Below are 19,186 nucleotides of genomic sequence, written 5' to 3'. Positions count from 1 at the left end.
AAGTGAAAATGAGAAAATAAACTATGAATGTAGTAAAACCAAGAAAACATTGGTGTGCCTTTTTGAAATCTTTTGAAGTTGAAGAGAAGTTTGATAGTATTGAATTTATTGATACATTCTGACTATGACTATCATTAAGTGTTGTAATTATGATTCTTGACGAACATATATTTTCTTTTATGTACTCCAAGAGCGTATGCACCTAGACAAATTCCTTGTGTGTCAATCACACTTAGCCAATAAAAAATTCTATTCTATTCTATTTTATTCTATTCTATATTTTATACTTTAATAATAAATATCAAACCTTATGGATGGCTATAGGATAATAGTTTTCAAGTTATTCAATTAATCGTTATGAATTTAATCTTTGTCTATAAAATATCTTGAATTTTTTAAAGCTTGATGTCTTACATATTAAAGTTTCTTAATTTAACTTAATGACTCTGATAAAATGAATATTACTCTAAAACTGAAGCATATTTTTGAGGGGGAATCTTACCTTGTTAAAATAGACTGACAGAGCGACAGACATTTTAGTGAAGAGAACCCCAGGTTTCCTTTAAGGTACGTCTTTCTTATGAAGAAAGAGGTTTTTAATTTTTCAGGTATTCAGCCTTATCGCTGGGCTTATATTTGATCTTTATCTCTCTTCACAGAATTTAAATTATTCTTTTTAAAGGTTGTTATGTATATAACTGGACAGTGAATATTAGTCTCCTTTCCTAGCCAATTCTTTACAGAGATTGATTTGACCCTAGCTTTGTTCCCCCAATCGGTTGCCGTTCCTCTATTAAAGGCTGCTGGAGGAGCAAGTTTAACTTTGGTCCAAATTCTAGGGTAACTCCAGTTTGAAAACTTGAAATAAACATTTAAAAAAAACCATTCATGGACAAAAAAACTAGCAGTAATATTCTGGATCAGCTTGTATTTAATATCCTTTTAAAAAACAGGCAGTGCTGCAGGAAGACTTTGTGTCCAATATTGGTGAATGGTAATCTGTGCAACTAAAACTTCTATACATTTTGCACCAGGCACAAATAAAGAGGTATAAAGCTTATGCATACAGTGATAGAAAGGCATAATATATAAAAACGCTTGTTCAAGTCAAATGTGGCTCCACATGAATATAAACACACAGTTTTTCTCAGCAACAGTATTGAAATGGTTTGCCGTTGCTGTCTTACAGGATGTTTTTCTGACTTCCAGTCTAGCCTAAAGCTCCTTTTGGTGGTGGTGGGAAACTATTCACAATTGGACAGGAACTGATTAGGGGTCGCAATGATGCGGCCTAGATGCATCCTTGGAGAAACCTAAAAAAAATACCATAAAGGCAACCTTGTGCTAATGTCAGATGCCTGTAGCGGGCTCCATTTGTTTTTGTTTTTTTTACAGAGGCTCTAATTTTGGAGAGTGTTTTTAGAACCTTCTTTAAAATGGAGCCCCCCCACCCACACATGGGCTCGCAACAATAGTGCCTGCTTGCAGAAAATACTGTAGCACAGGGTTGACGTGGGTCACCTCAGCTGGGAGCCTTTGCGGGGGGGAGGGGGGAGCAGATAACTTGGGTGCTGCTGGTCCCTGGAGTTGGCTAAGGAACAGGCAGAGAGTCCTGCAAGTACCTTGGGTGACTGAGTGAAAAGAAGGCCTCACAGCCCCTGCGTGCCGGTTTGGATAATGCCCCTTTGGGTGAGAAGCAGACCATGGGATGCCTCGGGGTAGGGGAGACTTGGAAAGCCTAGGGCAGGTGGGCCTGAGCCTGTCCTAGGTCTCTCCTCCCATCCTTGAGGTATCCGTGCTCTGTTTAACAACTCATGCATTCATTTAATGGCCTCATCAAGGCAAGCAGATAGTGGAAGTTATTAAGCAAGGCCACCTCACTTAACAGCTGTCACCACTTGCAACTATAATGGGCAGGCCCCATTATGGTCTTAAGTTGAATACTACTTGTATTGCATTTGCTATTTCAGTTGTTTTTACAGATACGATAGCTTTCAAATATGCTTACAGTCAAAGAATGCTCTATTAGATGTAATTAATCCAATGAAGATTTACCCAGAATGTGTGTATTTAGAAGCACAATGTCTTATCTTCTAGTTCGCCGAAAGTCATCTGCTGAATAAAAAAAAAGAAGTAATGGTGAATTGCTGGGATTGGTATTCCTTCTAGGCCATCTTCCTGGATGGTGGTTTATGAACCACAAAAATGCTCACAAGATGGTTCGGTTGATTTTTCAAGTGATTGGCACTTGAGCAAATTGAACCCAGAGTCTTCTTCAATTGCAAGATGGCCATTATTGGAAAAAACTCATGATCCATTCTCCAATGCCAACGAAATAGACTCCTTGGGCTATGCCAAAGAGGGGAGCTATCACCAGGGCACGACATCCTGCTCCTTTCATAAAAGCCAAAGGACCCTCATGAATCCAGATCTTCCTGCAGGTTAAATCACACAATGAGAGAATTTCAGTAAAGATATCCTGAGTAGCAGCTGTTGTTCTCAGAGACAGAAGTGCATCAAACATTAGTGCTTTTCATATTTCAAAAATTATTTAGGATAGGTATTCTGGAACCCAGAGCATCACATGTGCAGCACTTCTCTTTAAAGCAGCTGTGTCTCTTTTTCAGACTTCCAAGTGAATCTGAACAAAGGTGCACCTTTTAAAATGAGTTGACTCATTAAATCAGGCCTGTCTTTTTTAAAGGCTCCCACAGACGTCTGAAAAGGGCAGTAACCACATTGAAGTGATATCATTGCTTTTGCTCCTATGCATTCCAAAAGTGCCACAGCATTTGTGCAGAAAGGCAGAGATTAATTTTGGTGAATTTCCATCACAGTTTTGCTTTTTTGCAGGCAACAGTTGGGATTTGGGGCATGGAAGATGCAATATCTGTTGTTTAAGGAATGGCATTAAGAGTTTTAAGGATAGCACAGAACTATCTTTGGAAACATGCCCTCCACCTCCCATCTCCACCCCAAAGTAAATGTAAACTCAAGGGCAGATTCAAGAATATTCTGTGTGAATTGTACGGTTAGGAAAAAAAACACATCTTTATCAGTTAACGTTTCGTCAAATGATACTGAGTGATTGCTCACACCCAGTTGCAGCCATTTTGTGAACCAACAGAACATCCACAGCTTATTTGTTAAATTCCAAATGTACCCACTAGTCCAGACAAGTTGCAATTTCCAGCCTTGGTGTAAGGGGAATATTTTTCAGAGATCAAGTGTTTAATGCTTAAGCAATGGTTCACAGAAAAGGAATCCTATTTAATTCTGTTTACCTGGCACAGTCAATGATTCCATTGTAGGTATCTTCTCCCAGTCCCTTCTGCAGAGTTTGGATGCGAGTTTTTAGAACTGTAACAAGATAAGTTTGTTAAATCTACGCAGAGAAAATTGATCTAAAGATTTACACATCTTTACAGATACTGCATAGCAATATCTTCAAGATTCAGATTTTATTATTGGCTTATTTTTTTTTCTGGACAAAAGCTGCCCAATTAAACAAACCTGCAAAAATGCTCATCTCCGATTAGAATTTTACTACAGTAGTAACTATGTGGTGCTCTCTTTTCCTGAACTGCCCCAAACTCTTCGTTTTAGATATACTAGCTGCTAATAATTTGTGATAGGATGAAGATAAGCCTTTTTTTTTTTTTTGGGTAGTAGCATCATCTAATACTCACCATCCAATGGTGTTACTGCAACTGCAGCCAGAGATCCCGCTGCACAGCCAGACAGAAACGAATGAAAAAAAGATGCTTTTTCTTCAGAGGTCCTTTGTCCCAACTTGTTAAGGTTGGCAAAGAGTGGAAAATAAATGATGGAAAAAGGGACATCCCTATTGAGAGAAGTAGAATATTTTAGGTAAGCCTTGGGAGAGATTTTCATATTTCTCACTGAAACAAGTTGCTAATTTTGCTTCATTAGTAACTCAAGAAATTAAGACTAACTTTATATTTATGAAATGTAATTTCCAAGCCACTGATATAGCAAGAATATTGGGGTTTTATTGCCTACTTTCTTGGAAGCATGTAATCCAGTGTGTTTTCAAATCATGTGCTTCCCCTCATTTCAGTGACTCAAGTTACAGTTCTTCCTCAGACAGGTAAAGATTTTATGCTATTCTCAGTGGAGACTTATTTCATTGGCTAATATAGATGCCAAGATTTTAACAGCCCCTTTAGCACTTAAGCTACACCTTGTTTCTTCAGCTATTATACATCCATTTCAAGACGGATTTATGTACGACCCACACATTTCCCATAATATAAAATGTCCAATGTTTACATGTGCTTTAAATAATATATATTGATGATGAGAAGGCTTTTGATAGGTTTTCTTATAAATTACTAAAATAAATTTTGACTTGCATTGGATTTCTTCAAAAGGTTATATTTAGTATTAACCTATTTTATTCAATCCCAAAATCATGTATGATTACTGATGGGTGATCATCTTATTGATAGAATTTATGTTACAGTATATAACAAGGGTTCCCTTTTCATCTTTTCCTTTGTAATTTGGCTAGCATATATTACAAACTTTGAAAATATCAAAGAATAACTTGGGAAGACAAAGCATAAAATCTCAGGTACATTTTATAGACAAACTTGAAAATCAGACTTGATGCCTTTTGATTTTACCAATACTTTTGAAAAACATAAAGATCACCATCATGTACTGTGTAATAAAGGGCTATGTTTGGAAGACTGAGAGACTACTGAAAATTTTAATGAAGGCATTTATTTAGACTTCTTCGCAGAAAAAGAAGGAAGCATAATAAACTGCCCAAATATTAAATTGTTTAACAGTAACAGAATTGGAAGGGACCTTGGAGGTCATCTAGTCAAACCCCCTGCTCATGCAGGAGACCTATACTAGGGATTCAACTATCGAACTGCCGACCTTTCTGATCAACAAACTCAGCGTCTTAGCTGCTGAGCCACCTAGCCAGGCTATTGTGAATTGTTATAAAAGATCCAAAGCTCACATAAAACTTTACAAAGCAGTCGGTCAAGTTTCATGTGTAAATTTGGATCCTATTCATTCCCATCATCCAAACCAGTTCTCCAAAAGCCAGTTGTAGGGAAACGGGACTCCAATTCTGAGGTGAATGAGAGGTTTTTACGAGTGTAAAAGATAATGTTGAACCCAATTGAGTTAGACCATTAGAAGTTGCTACCATAGAACTTATTGAAAATGGAGATTCACACACACTTTTCACCTGAGTAGGGTGGCCCCAAGCCCTTTATACAGGCCTGCTATCCCCTGGGTGCGCAGCAGTTCACTTGCAATCCTAGTGGCAGAAGGGCGTTTGGAGGCCGCCATATTTCCAGTGGTGTAAGGCTGTCCTTGTGGCGGATGAGAAGAGGCAGCGGTTGTTTCCTCCAGCCCCAGGGCTTTCTGCTGATGAACAGCTGAAAGGCAGAAAGACCTATCTTTTACCCTACCAATAGGCAACTCTCTTTCATCTTCTGCTGAATTCTTTGAAACAGAAGATGGTTTCATATTGTTTCTGCACCACGTTTGCAAAAGTTTTCATAAAAATTCTCTCCAAAAATTATACATATATCAAATCATGAACCCTGAAGGCTGGATTATTAAAAATTGTGGGTCTTACACAAGCAGATCTTCAACATTTCTGTTGTGTCTCGTCCGAACTCACCACAGCCGGGGCCTTCTTATCTGCTTCCGAACACGGAGAAATGTCCTAGTATGCCTCCCGGCCCCAGCCCTGGCTCCATGCCCAGACAGGCTGAAGAGGAGGAAGTATCTCCAGCCCCCAGCTCTGGCTCCATGCCCAGGCAAACGGAGCAACTAGACCCCTCGCCCTCCTCCACAGCATGTGAGCCTGAGGGAGGTCAATTGCCAACAGCTGCAGACTGGAGTGACCCTCGCGTCAGAAGACTTGATAGACGGAGGCAACAGAAGGAAGGGAGGGGCAGGCCTGGATAAGTGCTGAGTCATAGAGCCACACCCCATGGCCTATATAAAGGACCTGCTTTCTGGCATTCTCTGAGTCAGGCAAAGTCTAAACATATCTTGCTGAAGTCACTTTCTGGTCTCCTGCTTGCCCTGAGGACTTTGCTAGGACTTTGGCAGAGCTGCAGAGGCACGCCTGATTCGGATTTCCCAGACCCGGCCGTCAGCGGAGGAGTGGGACACGACAATTTCATGGGTAAAAATAAGGAAAATAAAGTCTTGGTTGAGCTAAATGCAATTCTTGGTGCGGTCCCATGGGTTTCCCCAGCAATAACATAGACGTAGTTTCTCAGTTTTTAAAAACCTCTCAGTCTAATCTATAGTTAAAAAAATTCTAAGTGATTGTTTGTTCGTATACTAAGCACATGACTCTGCTTAGTTCCCAAAGTCAAATAAGTTCAACCATCTGTTCCCATTCCTTCAGGCAGTTGCATATTCCTATTTGCCTACAAGCTTCATTATGCAGTGTTCAATCCCCTGGTCTATCTGTCTCAAACTGCCATATTTTTTGGTGTATAAAATGCACCTTTCCCCCCACCAAAAAGGTGAAAATCTGGGTGCGTCTTATACTTCGAATGTAGCCATGCCCAGCTTCTCAAATGGAGGTTTCAGAGGCAGAAAAAAGCATCAGAAAAGAAGCTTCAGAGGCTTTTTTTCTGAAGCTGTTTCGGAGGCTTTCAGAGGCAGAAAAACAAGTTTTTTCTGAAACAGAGTTTCAGAAGTTTCAGAGGCAGAAAAAAAAAGCAAAAAAAAAAAAAAAGCAAGGCACAGAGCTCACAACCAAGGAACCTGTTGCTAAAATTCACCTCTGGGAACAGCTGATTGGGGGTATTCCAGGAGGCCGATCCACCTGCCAATCAGCTTTTTTCTTATTTTCCTCCCAAAAAACTAAGGTCCTCCGAAAAATATGGTATATTAATTTGCTGCCTGTCCACCCTGAAAATTTAAAGACAGATGTTTTTCTAACAGTAGCTAAGACAGACACCATGTCTGACAATATGTCATTTAGGATCAGTTAGACTTCACCTGGAGATGTGAAATGGGAAGTTGTGCTCCATAAAAAACAGTCTGTCTCAACCTGGTGCCCTCAGATGTGTTGAACTTCAGTTCCCAGAATCCCTAGCCAAGATGAGAAAGGTTGATGTAGAGTCTGTTTTTATCACATGTATCACTTATACGTGCATGTACTAAAAACAGCAGTGCCTTCCTCTGGGATTTAACTTTTAATAACCCAACAGAAGGAAATGAGCGCTGGGAAACAGCCTCCCCCAAATTGCTGCCTTCTAGTTGTGTTTGACTGTAAGTCCCATCTTTCATGCCAAGATAACCCCTCATCATTGGCATTTGGTTATATCGTATAACCTTCTGGTCTCTCCAAAAGTAACTCTGTAACTGTACAATTGCAGGAACTGATACTGTTCTCAGACAGCTTCTGTGCATTAGAAATGGCAAAAGGCAATGTTTGCCATTTGTAGTGATGAAGCTCTATAGAGCTTGGTGGATGAGTTATTTTATCACTTGTAGGAAAGTACTTCTTTCTACCTCCTAGCTTTTGGTTCGGATCAGACTGTTGTGGTTCGCCAGCAGCCTGCGGAGCTTGTAACGGAGTCGGACAGCGATGAGGCTGGGGAAGGCCCAGATGAGGGCTCTGCGTCGGAGGCTGAGGTGGGGCCAGGGCCATCGGGGAGTGAGGTGGGGACTCCAGAGCCTCCAGAGACTGATAGTAGTGAGGCAAAGGAACAGGTGAAGCCCATGAGAAGAGCTGCCAGAAGGCAAGAGCAGCTCAAGCAAAGAGGACGACGTGGGAGTAGGGCCAAGAGATGATTGGCCCCTCCCATAAGGCTTAAAACAGACCAGCAACGGTGTTTGGGCTTTGCCAGAAAACAATGTTGTAGCTGCGTCTTCTTGCATTTATTTTGGTATCGGTGTCTTCTGAATGTTTGCCAAGAAAGGCCTTTGACAGTTTGCCTAATTGGACCAAGGTTTGCGATAGGACTGAGGAATTTATGTTGGGAGGAATTTGCTTTAATTTAGTTGAACTACACTGAGAATGAAATAATTCTCACCTGTTCGAATAAAGTTTGTTTTTTCACTGACTGAGTTTCCTACTACCTGCTTGGGCCTGGGTCACAACACCCATTGCCCATAGAGGTTTGGCTACAGTGGCATCATGATGAGATGTTTTAATTTTTTGAGTCTTTCTTAAGCATAACAGAGGGATAAATGCAAGACTTACATCTCCCTCCATGATAACAATTTTTTTTTGGGTCTCTCTGGAATTCAAAGGGCAAATATTAGAAACATGAAATGGGATATTGACTGGCTGCCATTTTTTTCCATTCTCAGTTGGGAAGGTGACCTGGTTGGCTCACTTTTTGTTGGTATTTCTGTGGCTGGCAGATAAGAAGATAAAAACTGCCCTAGCAAATATGTACATTTATGTATGCCACAAGCAATTTTGCTACAAATATGAAGCCAAATTGGGTTTTGTAACTTTTACAGTTTATAGTATTGAGGTACTCACCTAGCCGTCCAGCATCCTGAAGCTGAATTTTCAACATTTCCATTGGGGATGTGACCACCACCTGGCATGTCCCAGCTCCGCAGCCAGCCAGCATTTCCCTGGCCAATGACAATTCTTTTCTGTTAAGAATAGCACAAATGTACAGGACCAGTTCAAAAGCGCAGATGGAAACGATGCTCAGACTGGAGCAAGATTATAAACAAGAGAACAAATGCTCTTTTCCCCATACCCATCCACGGAGAGCAACTGTCGGAAGAAATCATTGGCTGCCAACTTGATCGCTTTTTCAGGAGTGACAAGAGTGAGGTTTACAGCAGCTCCTTGGAGAGAACAAAAGAGGCATTAAGGAGCCTTGATAATGACTTTGCTGGCTCATCCCTACTTCAACAGGAAATGCTGATCACTTTCTCTTGCACACAAGGATCCACAAAAGCAAAATTGTTTAAATAATACAAGTTTCAGTTATTACTTGATATATATATATATGTCGTCTACATATCTGAGCCAGAGTTTGGGTTTGTGATCAGATTTTTCTAGAGCTTGGGTTTCAAAGTGTTCCATGTAGAGATTGGCAATGACAGGTGAGAGGGGTGATATATATATTTGTTTTCTGAGGTTTTCACGGGTGTTTGTATGTAGGTCTTTGGTTGTTCGGGTTTTCTCCCGTGTAAAATTGGAAATGTCTTGGCAACGTTTCGACGAAGTCTCATTCGTCATCTTCAGGCTTCAGCTTCGTGCTTCTGGGAGCAATGTGTGATCGCAGCTGTTTCTTCCTTTTAACTGCTACTGGGGGTTTGAACTGATTGGGTGGGAGCTTGGCTGTGCTCTGATTGGATGGAGGTTTTTTTGTGCTCTGATTGGCTGGGGGTGTGTCCTGTTTGGGTGGGGGTTTGGTTGTGCTGAATTTAGTCTGTGTTGCAGGGGGGATATGAGCTGGTGAGCTGCATAGCTGTTGTTTGGCTTTGTGGTCGTGCTACATCTTCATAGTGGGTGTCAGTCTGCTGCATGTATGGATTGGAGGGGTTTGAAATGGCTAATGTTGCAGCTGCGGTCTGGCTTCTGGTCCTTGGTCGTGCTTCATGATCAGTGTGGGTTTGGGTCTGCTTTCTGGGTGGATGTGCGGTGGTGACATCCTGTGTGGACCTCGTGAGTGTGGGTCTGGTGTCATTCCTCGTGTTAGGGACTCGTTTGTCAATAAGGACGGGTTTCCAAATGGCTGGTAGGCGGGAGGTATCATCTCGTTTGTTCATGCTGTGTGGGCGTTTTTCTATCTCAATGGCTTCTCTGATTATTCTGTTGTTAAAGTGTTCAGTTTTGGCGATAGTTCTGGTCTTTTTAAAGTCAATATCATGTCCTGTGTCTTTAAAGTGTTGGACCAGGGGAGAAGTTGGGTGCTCTTTTTGAATGAGTTCTTGTGTTCTTCAATCGTGCACTTATTCTTCTGTTGGTTTGTCCAATGTATGTGGTGGGGCAGGCGGTGCATGGGATTTCATATACTCCTTGATTTTCTAACTCAATTTTGTCTTTGGGGTTTCTTAGGATGGTGGATATTTTTTGGTTTGTGCAGAATGCTGTCTTGATGTTGTGTTTGTGGAGGATCTTGCTGATTCTGTCTGTGGTGCCTTTTATATATGGGAGGAGGGCTGTGCCGTTTTCTTGTTCTCTGTCTTGGATTTTAGTGGGGGGTTCTTTTTGGATTAGCTTGGTAATCTTATTTCTTTGGAATCCATTGGATGTTAGTACGTTAGTGAGAGTGTCTAGTTAGGTTTTTAGGTGTTGTTCGTCAGCTAAGCATTTTGTTCTGGAGATGAGTGTCTTGGCTCTGAGTTGATCTGTGCTGGGTGGTGGTGTGAGAGTGCGTGCAGATAGCGGTTTGTGTGTGTTTTCTTCTGGTAGATGGTGTGTCCTAGGGAGCCATTGGGTTTCTGTAGACTAAGACATCCAGGAAGGAAGTTGGTTGTTAACTTCTGTTTCCATGGTGAACTGTATTTTGGGGTGTAGGCTATTGAGGTGTGTGAGGAAGTTGTCAAGTTTTTCTTTCCCGTGTGGCCAGATTATGAAGGTGTCGTCTACATATCTGAGCCAGAGTTTGGGTTTGTGATCAGATTTTTCTAGAGCTTGGGTTTCAAAGTGTTCCATGTAGAGATTGGCAATGACAGGTGAGAGGGTGATCCCATGGGTGCTCCTTCTACTTGTTTGTATTTTTGTCCATTATAGATGAAGTATGTGTTGGATAGGCAGTGGTTGGTCAGATCTAGGATGTGCTTGGGGGGGTTATATTTGTTTTGGATAGCTGTCAAGGCTTCTTTGATTGGCACTTGGGTGAAGAGGGATATGACATCAAAGCTCACGAGTAGGTCGCTGGGCTGTAAGTTTTGTTTCTTTATGATCTCTATGAACTGGAATGAGTTTTTTACGTGTGAGGTGATGGATTCTGCATAGGGCTGTAGTTGTTTGGCGAGAAATTTGGCTAGGTTTTGTAGAGGTGAGCCTATGGAGCTGACTATGGGTCTAAGTGGGGTTCCTTCTTTGTGTATTTTCGGGAGACCATAGAGCTTAGGGCATCTGGATGATTTCTCTCTGGGAATGGATTTCTTCGCTGATGGGGGAGGCTTTTATATATATATATATATAGGAGCAATTTGCTCCTAGAAGCACGAAGCTGAAGCCTGAAGATGACGAATGAGACGTCGTTGAAACGTCGCCGAGACACTTCCAATTTTACGTGGGAGAAAACCCGAATAACCAAAGACCTACATACAAACACCCGCGAAAACCTCAGAAAACACACACACACACACACACACACACACACACATACATACCCATCTTTGTATATTCCAATCTTAAATAAACATACCACCACAATAATAAGCCAAATGCAACACTTAATATCACTTATTCAGAAACATTAAGTCTCTGAGTCTAATGCAACTCCTAGAGTTTTCCATCTGGTTTTCTTCCCAACAATTCAAAAATACCATTGTCATCTTGTTTCAGTTCCCAGTGTAGCCCTAGGATTTGTGGGTGGTCTCTCATCCAAGTATTAACCCTTAGTTTTGGAGATCAGATCACCGAAATGCAACTAAGTGTTATCCTCTTAGGGCTTCAGGAATTTTTTTTTTTTAAATAAGTACCAATTCTATAATAACTGTTTAAAAAGGTCTTGCAGCATGTCCAGATTTTTTTCATGTTTCCAATTCAGTCTTGAAGAATGGAGATAGGTTCAACTCAATCAACTCAGTCAACTTTGTATGGATTGTCTGTGTTGAGTAGCAAAGAGAAGTTGGCAGGGGTGAGAGCTAGAGCATTCCTATTTGATGATTGTGAGCTTTCTGAATGCTGTTGGTTTGGCACTTACAAGATACAAGATGGCCTGCTGGCCTTACCCAGCCAGGTCCTCTGTGAGTTCTTAGAACTACTCCCTTTCCTTACCAAAGCAAGCTTTCTATACTTCTGAAAATGTTGCACAGGTTGGCTTTAGAGATCATGGGGAACCTTCTCATCATTCATGTCTTACACCTACAATTATTTTTTTCTTTGCTGCCCCAAAGATAGTCTGAAACAGTGAAGTCTAAAAGGGATTATCTCAGATGACAGTCCACGTGCTCTAAGACGTAAGGCTGTCAAATTTTTATGAAAGGAACCAAGAGATTTAAAAAAGGAAGACAATGAATGGCATAAAGCTAGTTTCCAGAATATATTCTCAGAAATGATGGATGGTGGCCAATGATCCTAGTACCAGAACAAGCCCGAAACTCCCAATGAAATACTGTTTGGAAGATTAACTCTTGAACTGTACAGCATTTGTCTTTGAATAAACTTTAATAGAATGCAGCATGTACTTTTATAGTACTTTTTTCTTGAAGCTACCTTTAATTACTACACCGGAATTGGCAACCTAGAATCTTCCAGATGCTCTTGAACTAAAGTTTCCAAAGGTTCACCAGATGAGCTGGAATTGACAGGAATTAAGAAAAAACATTCTATATATGTTATTTTTAAATTCATGCAATGTTATTATTTCATTTCCAATTTTCAACCATCATATATATATAAGGTAAAGGTAAAGGTTCCCCTCGCACATTCGTGCTAGTCGTTCCCAACTCTAGGGGGCGGTGTTCATCTCCATTTCAAAGCTGAAGAGCCAGCATTGTCCGAAGACGTCTCCATGGTCATGTGGCTGGCATGACTCAACGCCAAAGGCGCATGGAACACTGTTACCTTCCCACTAAAGGCGGTTCCTATTTTTCTACTTGCATTTTTTATGTGCTTTCGAACTGCTAGGTTGGCAGAAGCTGGGACAAGTAACGGGAGCTCACCCCGTTATGTGGCACTAGGGATTCGAACTGCTGAATTGCCGACACACATATACACAGACCACATTTCAAATCACGTGTTTTACTTTAAATTGAGATATTGTAAAAAACAAACTATTAAAATTTCAAAGCAAAGTAAAGCCCTTCCATTTCTATAGGAATTACCTCTATAAATGCCAAACAACCCTTCTGAACGTATTGTCTTCACCAAACAATCTTGCCTAGAATATGAGAGGGAGAAACAATTACAAAAACTAATTCAAAGTTGGGGTTCATGTGTGTAATTATTTCTTGTTCACTGTTCTTCCATAATGTTTAGAATAGAACAGAATTCTTTATTGGCCAAGTATGATTGGACATATAAGGAATTTGTCTTTGGTGCATAGGCTCTCAGTGTACATAAAAGAAAAGTTACATTCGTCAAGAATTATAAGGTACAACACTTAATGTTAGTCATAAGCTACAAATAAGCAATCAGGAAACAATATCAATATAAATTGTAAGGATACAAGCAACAAAGTTACAGTCATACAGTCATAAATTGGAGGAGATGGGTGATAGGATATTCTCCTTAGGGTAGCAAGACCTTCTTAGCTATGGACCAAGACTGTTGAAAAGCTCAATTACATTCAGCTTTTAGTAAATATGCAGCAGGATTATTTTTCATTATTGATTTTATTTCTGAATGATGGCAACATTATATCATTGACACTCAGTTAATGAGACTTGCTAGCAACTGTGGGAAATGTAATTTTCCCCATCAACTCTACCATTTTTCCCAATCTTGTGCTTTTCAGAATTGCTGGGTCTGCAAAATACAGGTTAGAAATTTTGAGTGTTGCTGCTTTATAAGATATATTAAAAACATTATGGGTAAAGAAAATGGAATTTTGAGGGATACTCAGTAGTGTTAGGAAATGCATCAATAGAACTCATTTTCATTCCTTTCAGCTCAAAGTGTACTATTCTGTACCATCACTCACGCACATGCCTGTGTAGACTGCTCGTCCTTGCTGATTCTGGAGACGGGTTTTGGCCAAATCAATGGGGAATACACAAGTCACCCCCACAAGGCCAGCTATACCTCCATTGATTAATTTTGCTGGAAGGCTGGGAAGAAAGAGGAGATATAGTTACCAACATTTGTTAAAAAGCATGAGAATGCTTTCAAATCCCATTCCTCTTCTGTGATGTTCACGGAGGCATACTTTGCAGATTTTGATGATGGTATAGTAAAAAACAGACATATTTAAACATACATAGGGGGAGAGCCTTCTCTGTGGGGGCACCTACCCTCTGTAATGAGCTTCCTCCTGGACTCCGTCAACTTCCCGACCTCCGGACCTTTCGCCGTGAGCTGAAGACGTATCTATTCTTTCGAGCAGGACTGGCATAACATGGGTTTTAAATTTGGATTTTAAACGGGGTTTTATATCAGGTCTTTTATAATTTTAATTTGGCCATATTGAATAAGTTTTTTAAATGGGTTTTATTGTATATTGTATTGTATTTTATCTGGCTGTTAACCGCCCTGAGTCCTTCGGGAGAAGGGCGGTATAAAAATTAAAATATTATTATTATTATAATAAATGCAACATAAATGGTAAAGGTTTCCCTCGCACATATGTGTTAGTCGTTCCCGGTGCTCATCTCCGTTTCAAAGCCAAAGAGCCACTGCTGTCAGAAGACGTCTCCATGGTCATGTGGCCGGCATGACTCAATGCCAAAGGCACACGGAACGCTGTTACCTTCCCACCAAAGGTGGTTCCTATTTTCTACTTGCATTTTTTATGTGCTTTCGAACTGCTAGGTTGGTAGAAGCTGGGACAAGTAACAGGAGCTCACCCAGTTACATGGCACTAGGGATTCGAACCACTGAACTGCCAACCTTTCAATCGACAAGCTCAGCATCTTATCCACTAAGTCACCGCGTCCCTCAAATGCAACATAAATATTATCAAATATTATAGAACGGGAGAATGTTGGCCAAAGCAGTTCCAATCATTGCAGATATTATTAATTTCCATTCTTAGGAAATTTACAGTAGATTGTGAACCCTTTGCGCTCCTTCAGTTAAATTTTGCTCTTTATCTTCAACAACTTATTTCTCTCAATAGTGACAAACATCACATGAACAGAATCACTGACCTTTGAAAACCAAGCATCCGAAGGCACTACTGACCTGATCTTCTTGCTTGTCATTTTCCTTGGCTGGTGGCTGCTGCTACTACAAACCCAGGAAATCCTTTGGCATTAGGGAACACTGTCTTTGCTGTCTTTATTCACTGGGGACAGAAAACAATTCCTCTTTCTTTATTGGATAACAAATCGCACAGTTCAAGAATAGAATTCGATGTTCATCGCTCGATCAAGTTCCGGGGATTTTCAGGAAAGTTTGCTGAAGAAATGTGGTTCTTTTCTCTCATTCTTTCCCCTAACCAGCCAGTTTATACTAGATACTTTCCCTGTCTCCTAACGACCTTCCCTCACGCTTACGTATGAATGCATCTGAGGTCTATGGAGCTGAAAAATAAGCGCTCAGTAACATTAGAGCAAAATAAGTTGTGATCTTCAGTTAGTTTACTCAAGGTAACGTCAAGTAGGCTTCCGCTCTGCAAGAGGGATGCAAACACCAAAAATTTCAAGTAGTTACAATTCAGTAACATCTGTTGAAAAAGACATTTCAGGGAACCTCAAGCCACTGTAGGATTTCCCTGTGAAGCAGTGGAAGGGGAAGTAGACAAGCATCCATCTGAAAAAAGAGCAGAAGGCTTGCAACTATTACTCAAGCGTGGCTTTTACCTACCATGGTAGTTAATGCAAAAATAAGAACTAGAACAGCTAAAATATTTAAAATATTAATATGAGTCCTTCGGGAGAAGGGCGGTATAAAAATCGAATAAAATAAATAAATATTTGTGGTTTGTGATTTTTTTTTAAAAAAAGACTAAATTATTTAAAATTCTCTAAGTCTATCCTTCTACATATTTCCCAAATCACTGGAATTAATAAACTGGATCACACCCAACTCTAATTCATGCTAGGTTTTTGGCTAACGTGTTCTGTACCTCCAGACGTTGCATTTATTATACCACATTTATAGTCCAGTGTACTATTTAGCTAATTATAGTTTAAGCATGGTTGACATCTGAACTGAGTTGGTGACAGTGTTCATATTTGTAAATTATGATTATGATCTATTCACCATTGTCGATCGAAAGGCCAACTCTTGTATAATCAAGGTTTAAATATTTTTTTAAAAAACTAGGCTAAATAACTTTGGTTAGGCAATGTTTTTGTGCTTTTTCCTTTCTTTTTTATTAATTCAAAGGTTGAAATTGTGGTTCATTAGATAAGTCATTAACAGCTGGATTTACAAACAGTCATAAAACATGATTTCTAAGCCATAAAGATGGAGTTCTATAAAACAGCTTTGCTGGCTGAGGAATTCAGGGAGTTGAAGTCCACAAGTCTTAAAGTTGCCAAGGTTGGAGACCCCTGCTATAAAACATATTAAGCTAGAACCAAACAACCTACCATAAATGGGTGCAAAAATCTATGCAATCTGTGTTGCATTCTCTGAAACCAACCAGTGTGCTAAATGTAGAGTTGAATAAGTATTTTTGTTTCAGACAAAAAATAGCATCAAGAGAAAATGATGGTATTTTTCTGGTTTCAACTGGATATGGTACAGCTAAAACAAACAAACTCACCCCGGGTTTATTTATAAACTTTACTATGCTGTTCAGTCATTATATAATTTTTTTCCAGCAGCCCTACAAAAGGTGTTTTTTTTTGCAAAGATAGTACAACATATACAAAGGATGAATCATATAACAGAAAAAATGTCACCAATAGTTGTACAATTAGTCATAATTCTTATGTAAGCATTTTATATAGCTTTGGAATTGCAATACTAACACTGAAAAAGTAAGTTTGCATGATGCGTATTATTGAAGTTTTAAACTTCTAGAGCAATCCATCTCCATGCAACTGTGCAAAAAAAAATAATTCATAGCCAGCCCTCATATACATTAGTTGTGGCAAAACAAACTATCTTTACATATTTTGAGTGTTATTAAAAATGGTAATGCCAAACCTACAAAAAGTATTAAAATATAACTACTCAATTAAAAATATGAAATGTCCATCTGCAATATAAACTTTAAAAAATAGAAATATCATAAACCATTCCTGTGAAATTGACCTGATTTCTCAAATCCACAATCTTTTCCTCTACTGTAAAAAAAACCTTATTCAAATGTCAAAAATCATACATAAAGTATCCACTGCATTAATCAGATATAAATGCATCCTAACTTTCTGGAAGCTGTTATTATTAGCTGCTGCTCACTCATTCACATGCATTTCCTCATCTATAGAAAACTTCAAAATAAAAGAGTTTCAGTATTTGGTTGGCAGAATACTTACAACCCTTAGTGCAAATATATCCATACAGTGCTTTATAGAGCACAAATGCAGTTTTAATTATACATATAATACACTTCAGACACAAATGTTTAGAAACTACACGAAGTTTTTGAAGTAATTATCCCTGTAGCAATGTTAGAAATACATGGCTATAAACTATCTCCTCCTAATTCACATTAATTTCACTGAAGAAATGGACTCTCCCTCTCCACTTACACTAATTAGCATTCTCACTAGTTTGAGTAGACCATTCATCCCCAAATTCATTTGCACAAAGAATGCCATGAATTTGTAGATTGCTTTTGGAATGATACATACTGAAATACCTTATGAGTGAAATGTAAAGTCAGTAAAGTTGGGAAGCTTACCTTCCTTATTTTCAAGCAGTTGGGTTCCTCCCTTCCTCCTCTCTCATTTTTAAGCATCTGACTCACATCTGGAATCCTTAAAAAAAACCACCACTCATGCCTCTTTTAAGGGATTGTCCACAAATTCCCAGTATTATTATCTGAATATACATAGGAAACCATTTTTTTCTTTCTCGCTGTTCATCTTATTTTAGGTCCAGCAAAAAAAGGAACAAACTCCAGCTCAAGCTTTTTCCATCAGATGAGGACAGTTTTAAAAAACTGCTGTACATTTCAGTTCATTTGGTCAAGCTCCAATTTCTCAAGCAAGGTTGTATCGACTGATAACATTATATTCCATTAATGTGGTATCATGCAATAAGATTTCATATCCCCAAATCAATTACAGATCAGTGAACAATTAGGGGTCTTCCTTGACTCTTAGTGGGCAAGTACAGCCAAGGAACATCTATGATCAGTAAGACTTTTACATAAGATTCATTAAGACCATTTCTAGACCAGGAGCTTCTTTACATGGTGACTCATGCCACATCCTGCATGTGGGCAAATGCAATAGGCCTAAACTTGAAGACTACTCAAAAATAGCTAGTCCACAATGCGGCCTCCCACTGCAAGCTGTACTAGTGACCAGTAGACTTCCAGATACAAGTCAAGGTGCTAGTTGTCACCTATAAGGCATATACTGTAGCTTAACTATTGGAGGGACAGTCTCTCTTCTCTTTCTACTTATGCAATAAGCTTGGACAGAATTTAGCAATGTCACCTGATGAGAACCAGGAAATGTACCTTTGCTGTCATAGTTCCTAGTAATTTAGGTATACCTTAAAGACCAAGCTTTTGCTCCTGTATCTGATCTAGAGTGGGAGGTTACAGGTTTTTTTTAGTGGATGTTTGTTCCACAGGAATGACTTTCCTTTTCTGATATTTGATGTTTTATATCCTTGTTTTTATTTTGCATATACCCAAAGCCAAGGGGTTGCGCAGCCTTTGAAATATGAAAAAGGTGGAAACCAAATTTGTAATATACAGTACAACCAACCCCCTTCAACTGGTGGATTTAGAAAGTCAGTGCTTCCAAACTTGGCTCTCCATCAGCATTAAGAATAGTAATGCATTACAATTTTAGCAACATTTAAGAAACACAGCAGTGTTTAAAAGGTAGAGAAGATACCAGCCACTGCATCAGCCAGTCTGCATAGAATACAGGTTTTAATTATATGGTATGTTTGGGTATGATGTATCCAAAATGTTTTGGGCTATGAGTATCCCAACCTGCCCTTCCCCCATCTAGCAGGATCTGTTCTCAAAATCAATCCAGTCTTTCAAGAGGCTAAACACTTTATTTTTGTTTACTATACCTTGTGGCACAATTGAAATATTTCATTTTAAAAGTGTTTTGGGATTTTAGTTACCATAGTTTTAATTTTGTAAATTTATTTAAAATATTTTTAAAATGCTTTGAAATGAGATGTTGAAGTATAAGGTTATCCAAGGGCATGTTTTAACTACTTCCTCCTCAGCTCACAAAGATTCAAGGCCAAAGTAGATTAATTACT

The 19,186-nt window shown here is 39.4% G+C and overlaps 1 protein-coding gene across 2 annotated transcripts; it reads right to left on the bottom strand.

Moving 5' to 3' along the window:
• Positions 1-407: 407 nt before the first annotated feature.
• On the bottom strand, positions 408-17,696 carry SLC25A18 (solute carrier family 25 member 18). 2 transcript variants are annotated; one of them, XM_058190096.1, is made up of 10 exons: positions 17,631-17,696; positions 15,014-15,116; positions 13,819-13,941; positions 12,997-13,052; positions 8,742-8,832; positions 8,513-8,631; positions 5,231-5,423; positions 3,690-3,844; positions 3,285-3,360; positions 408-2,435 (listed from the first exon to the last, which is right to left on the bottom strand). In XM_058190096.1, the coding sequence occupies exons 2-10, from the start codon at positions 15,031-15,033 to the stop codon at positions 2,294-2,296; spliced, it is 975 nt and encodes a 324-aa protein (XP_058046079.1). In that variant the 5' UTR covers positions 15,034-15,116; positions 17,631-17,696; the 3' UTR covers positions 408-2,293. The 2 variants fall into 2 exon arrangements, with proteins under 2 accessions (XP_058046079.1, XP_058046080.1); XM_058190097.1 differs by having other exon boundaries at positions 14,980-15,116; positions 17,631-17,675.
• Between the last annotated feature and the right edge of the window lie 1,490 nt (positions 17,697-19,186).

The sequence above is a fragment of the Ahaetulla prasina genome, chromosome 7 (genome assembly GCF_028640845.1).
Source record: "Ahaetulla prasina isolate Xishuangbanna chromosome 7, ASM2864084v1, whole genome shotgun sequence".
NCBI lineage: Eukaryota > Metazoa > Chordata > Lepidosauria > Squamata > Colubridae > Ahaetulla > Ahaetulla prasina.
This window is presented reverse-complemented; position numbering and strand designations above follow the sequence as displayed.

Coding starts and splice junctions, on each gene's coding strand:
- SLC25A18 (XM_058190096.1), bottom strand. CDS start 15,033: ATGACAAGCAAGAAGATCAG. Junction 8,833..12,996: donor GTTGTTTGGCATTTATAGAG/GTAATTCCTATA, acceptor GTTCTCTCCAAG/GAGCTGCTGTAAACCTCACT. Junction 5,424..8,512: donor TCAGGATGCTGGACGGCTAG/GTGAGTACCTCA, acceptor TCTGCCTTTCAG/CTGTTCATCAGCAGAAAGCC.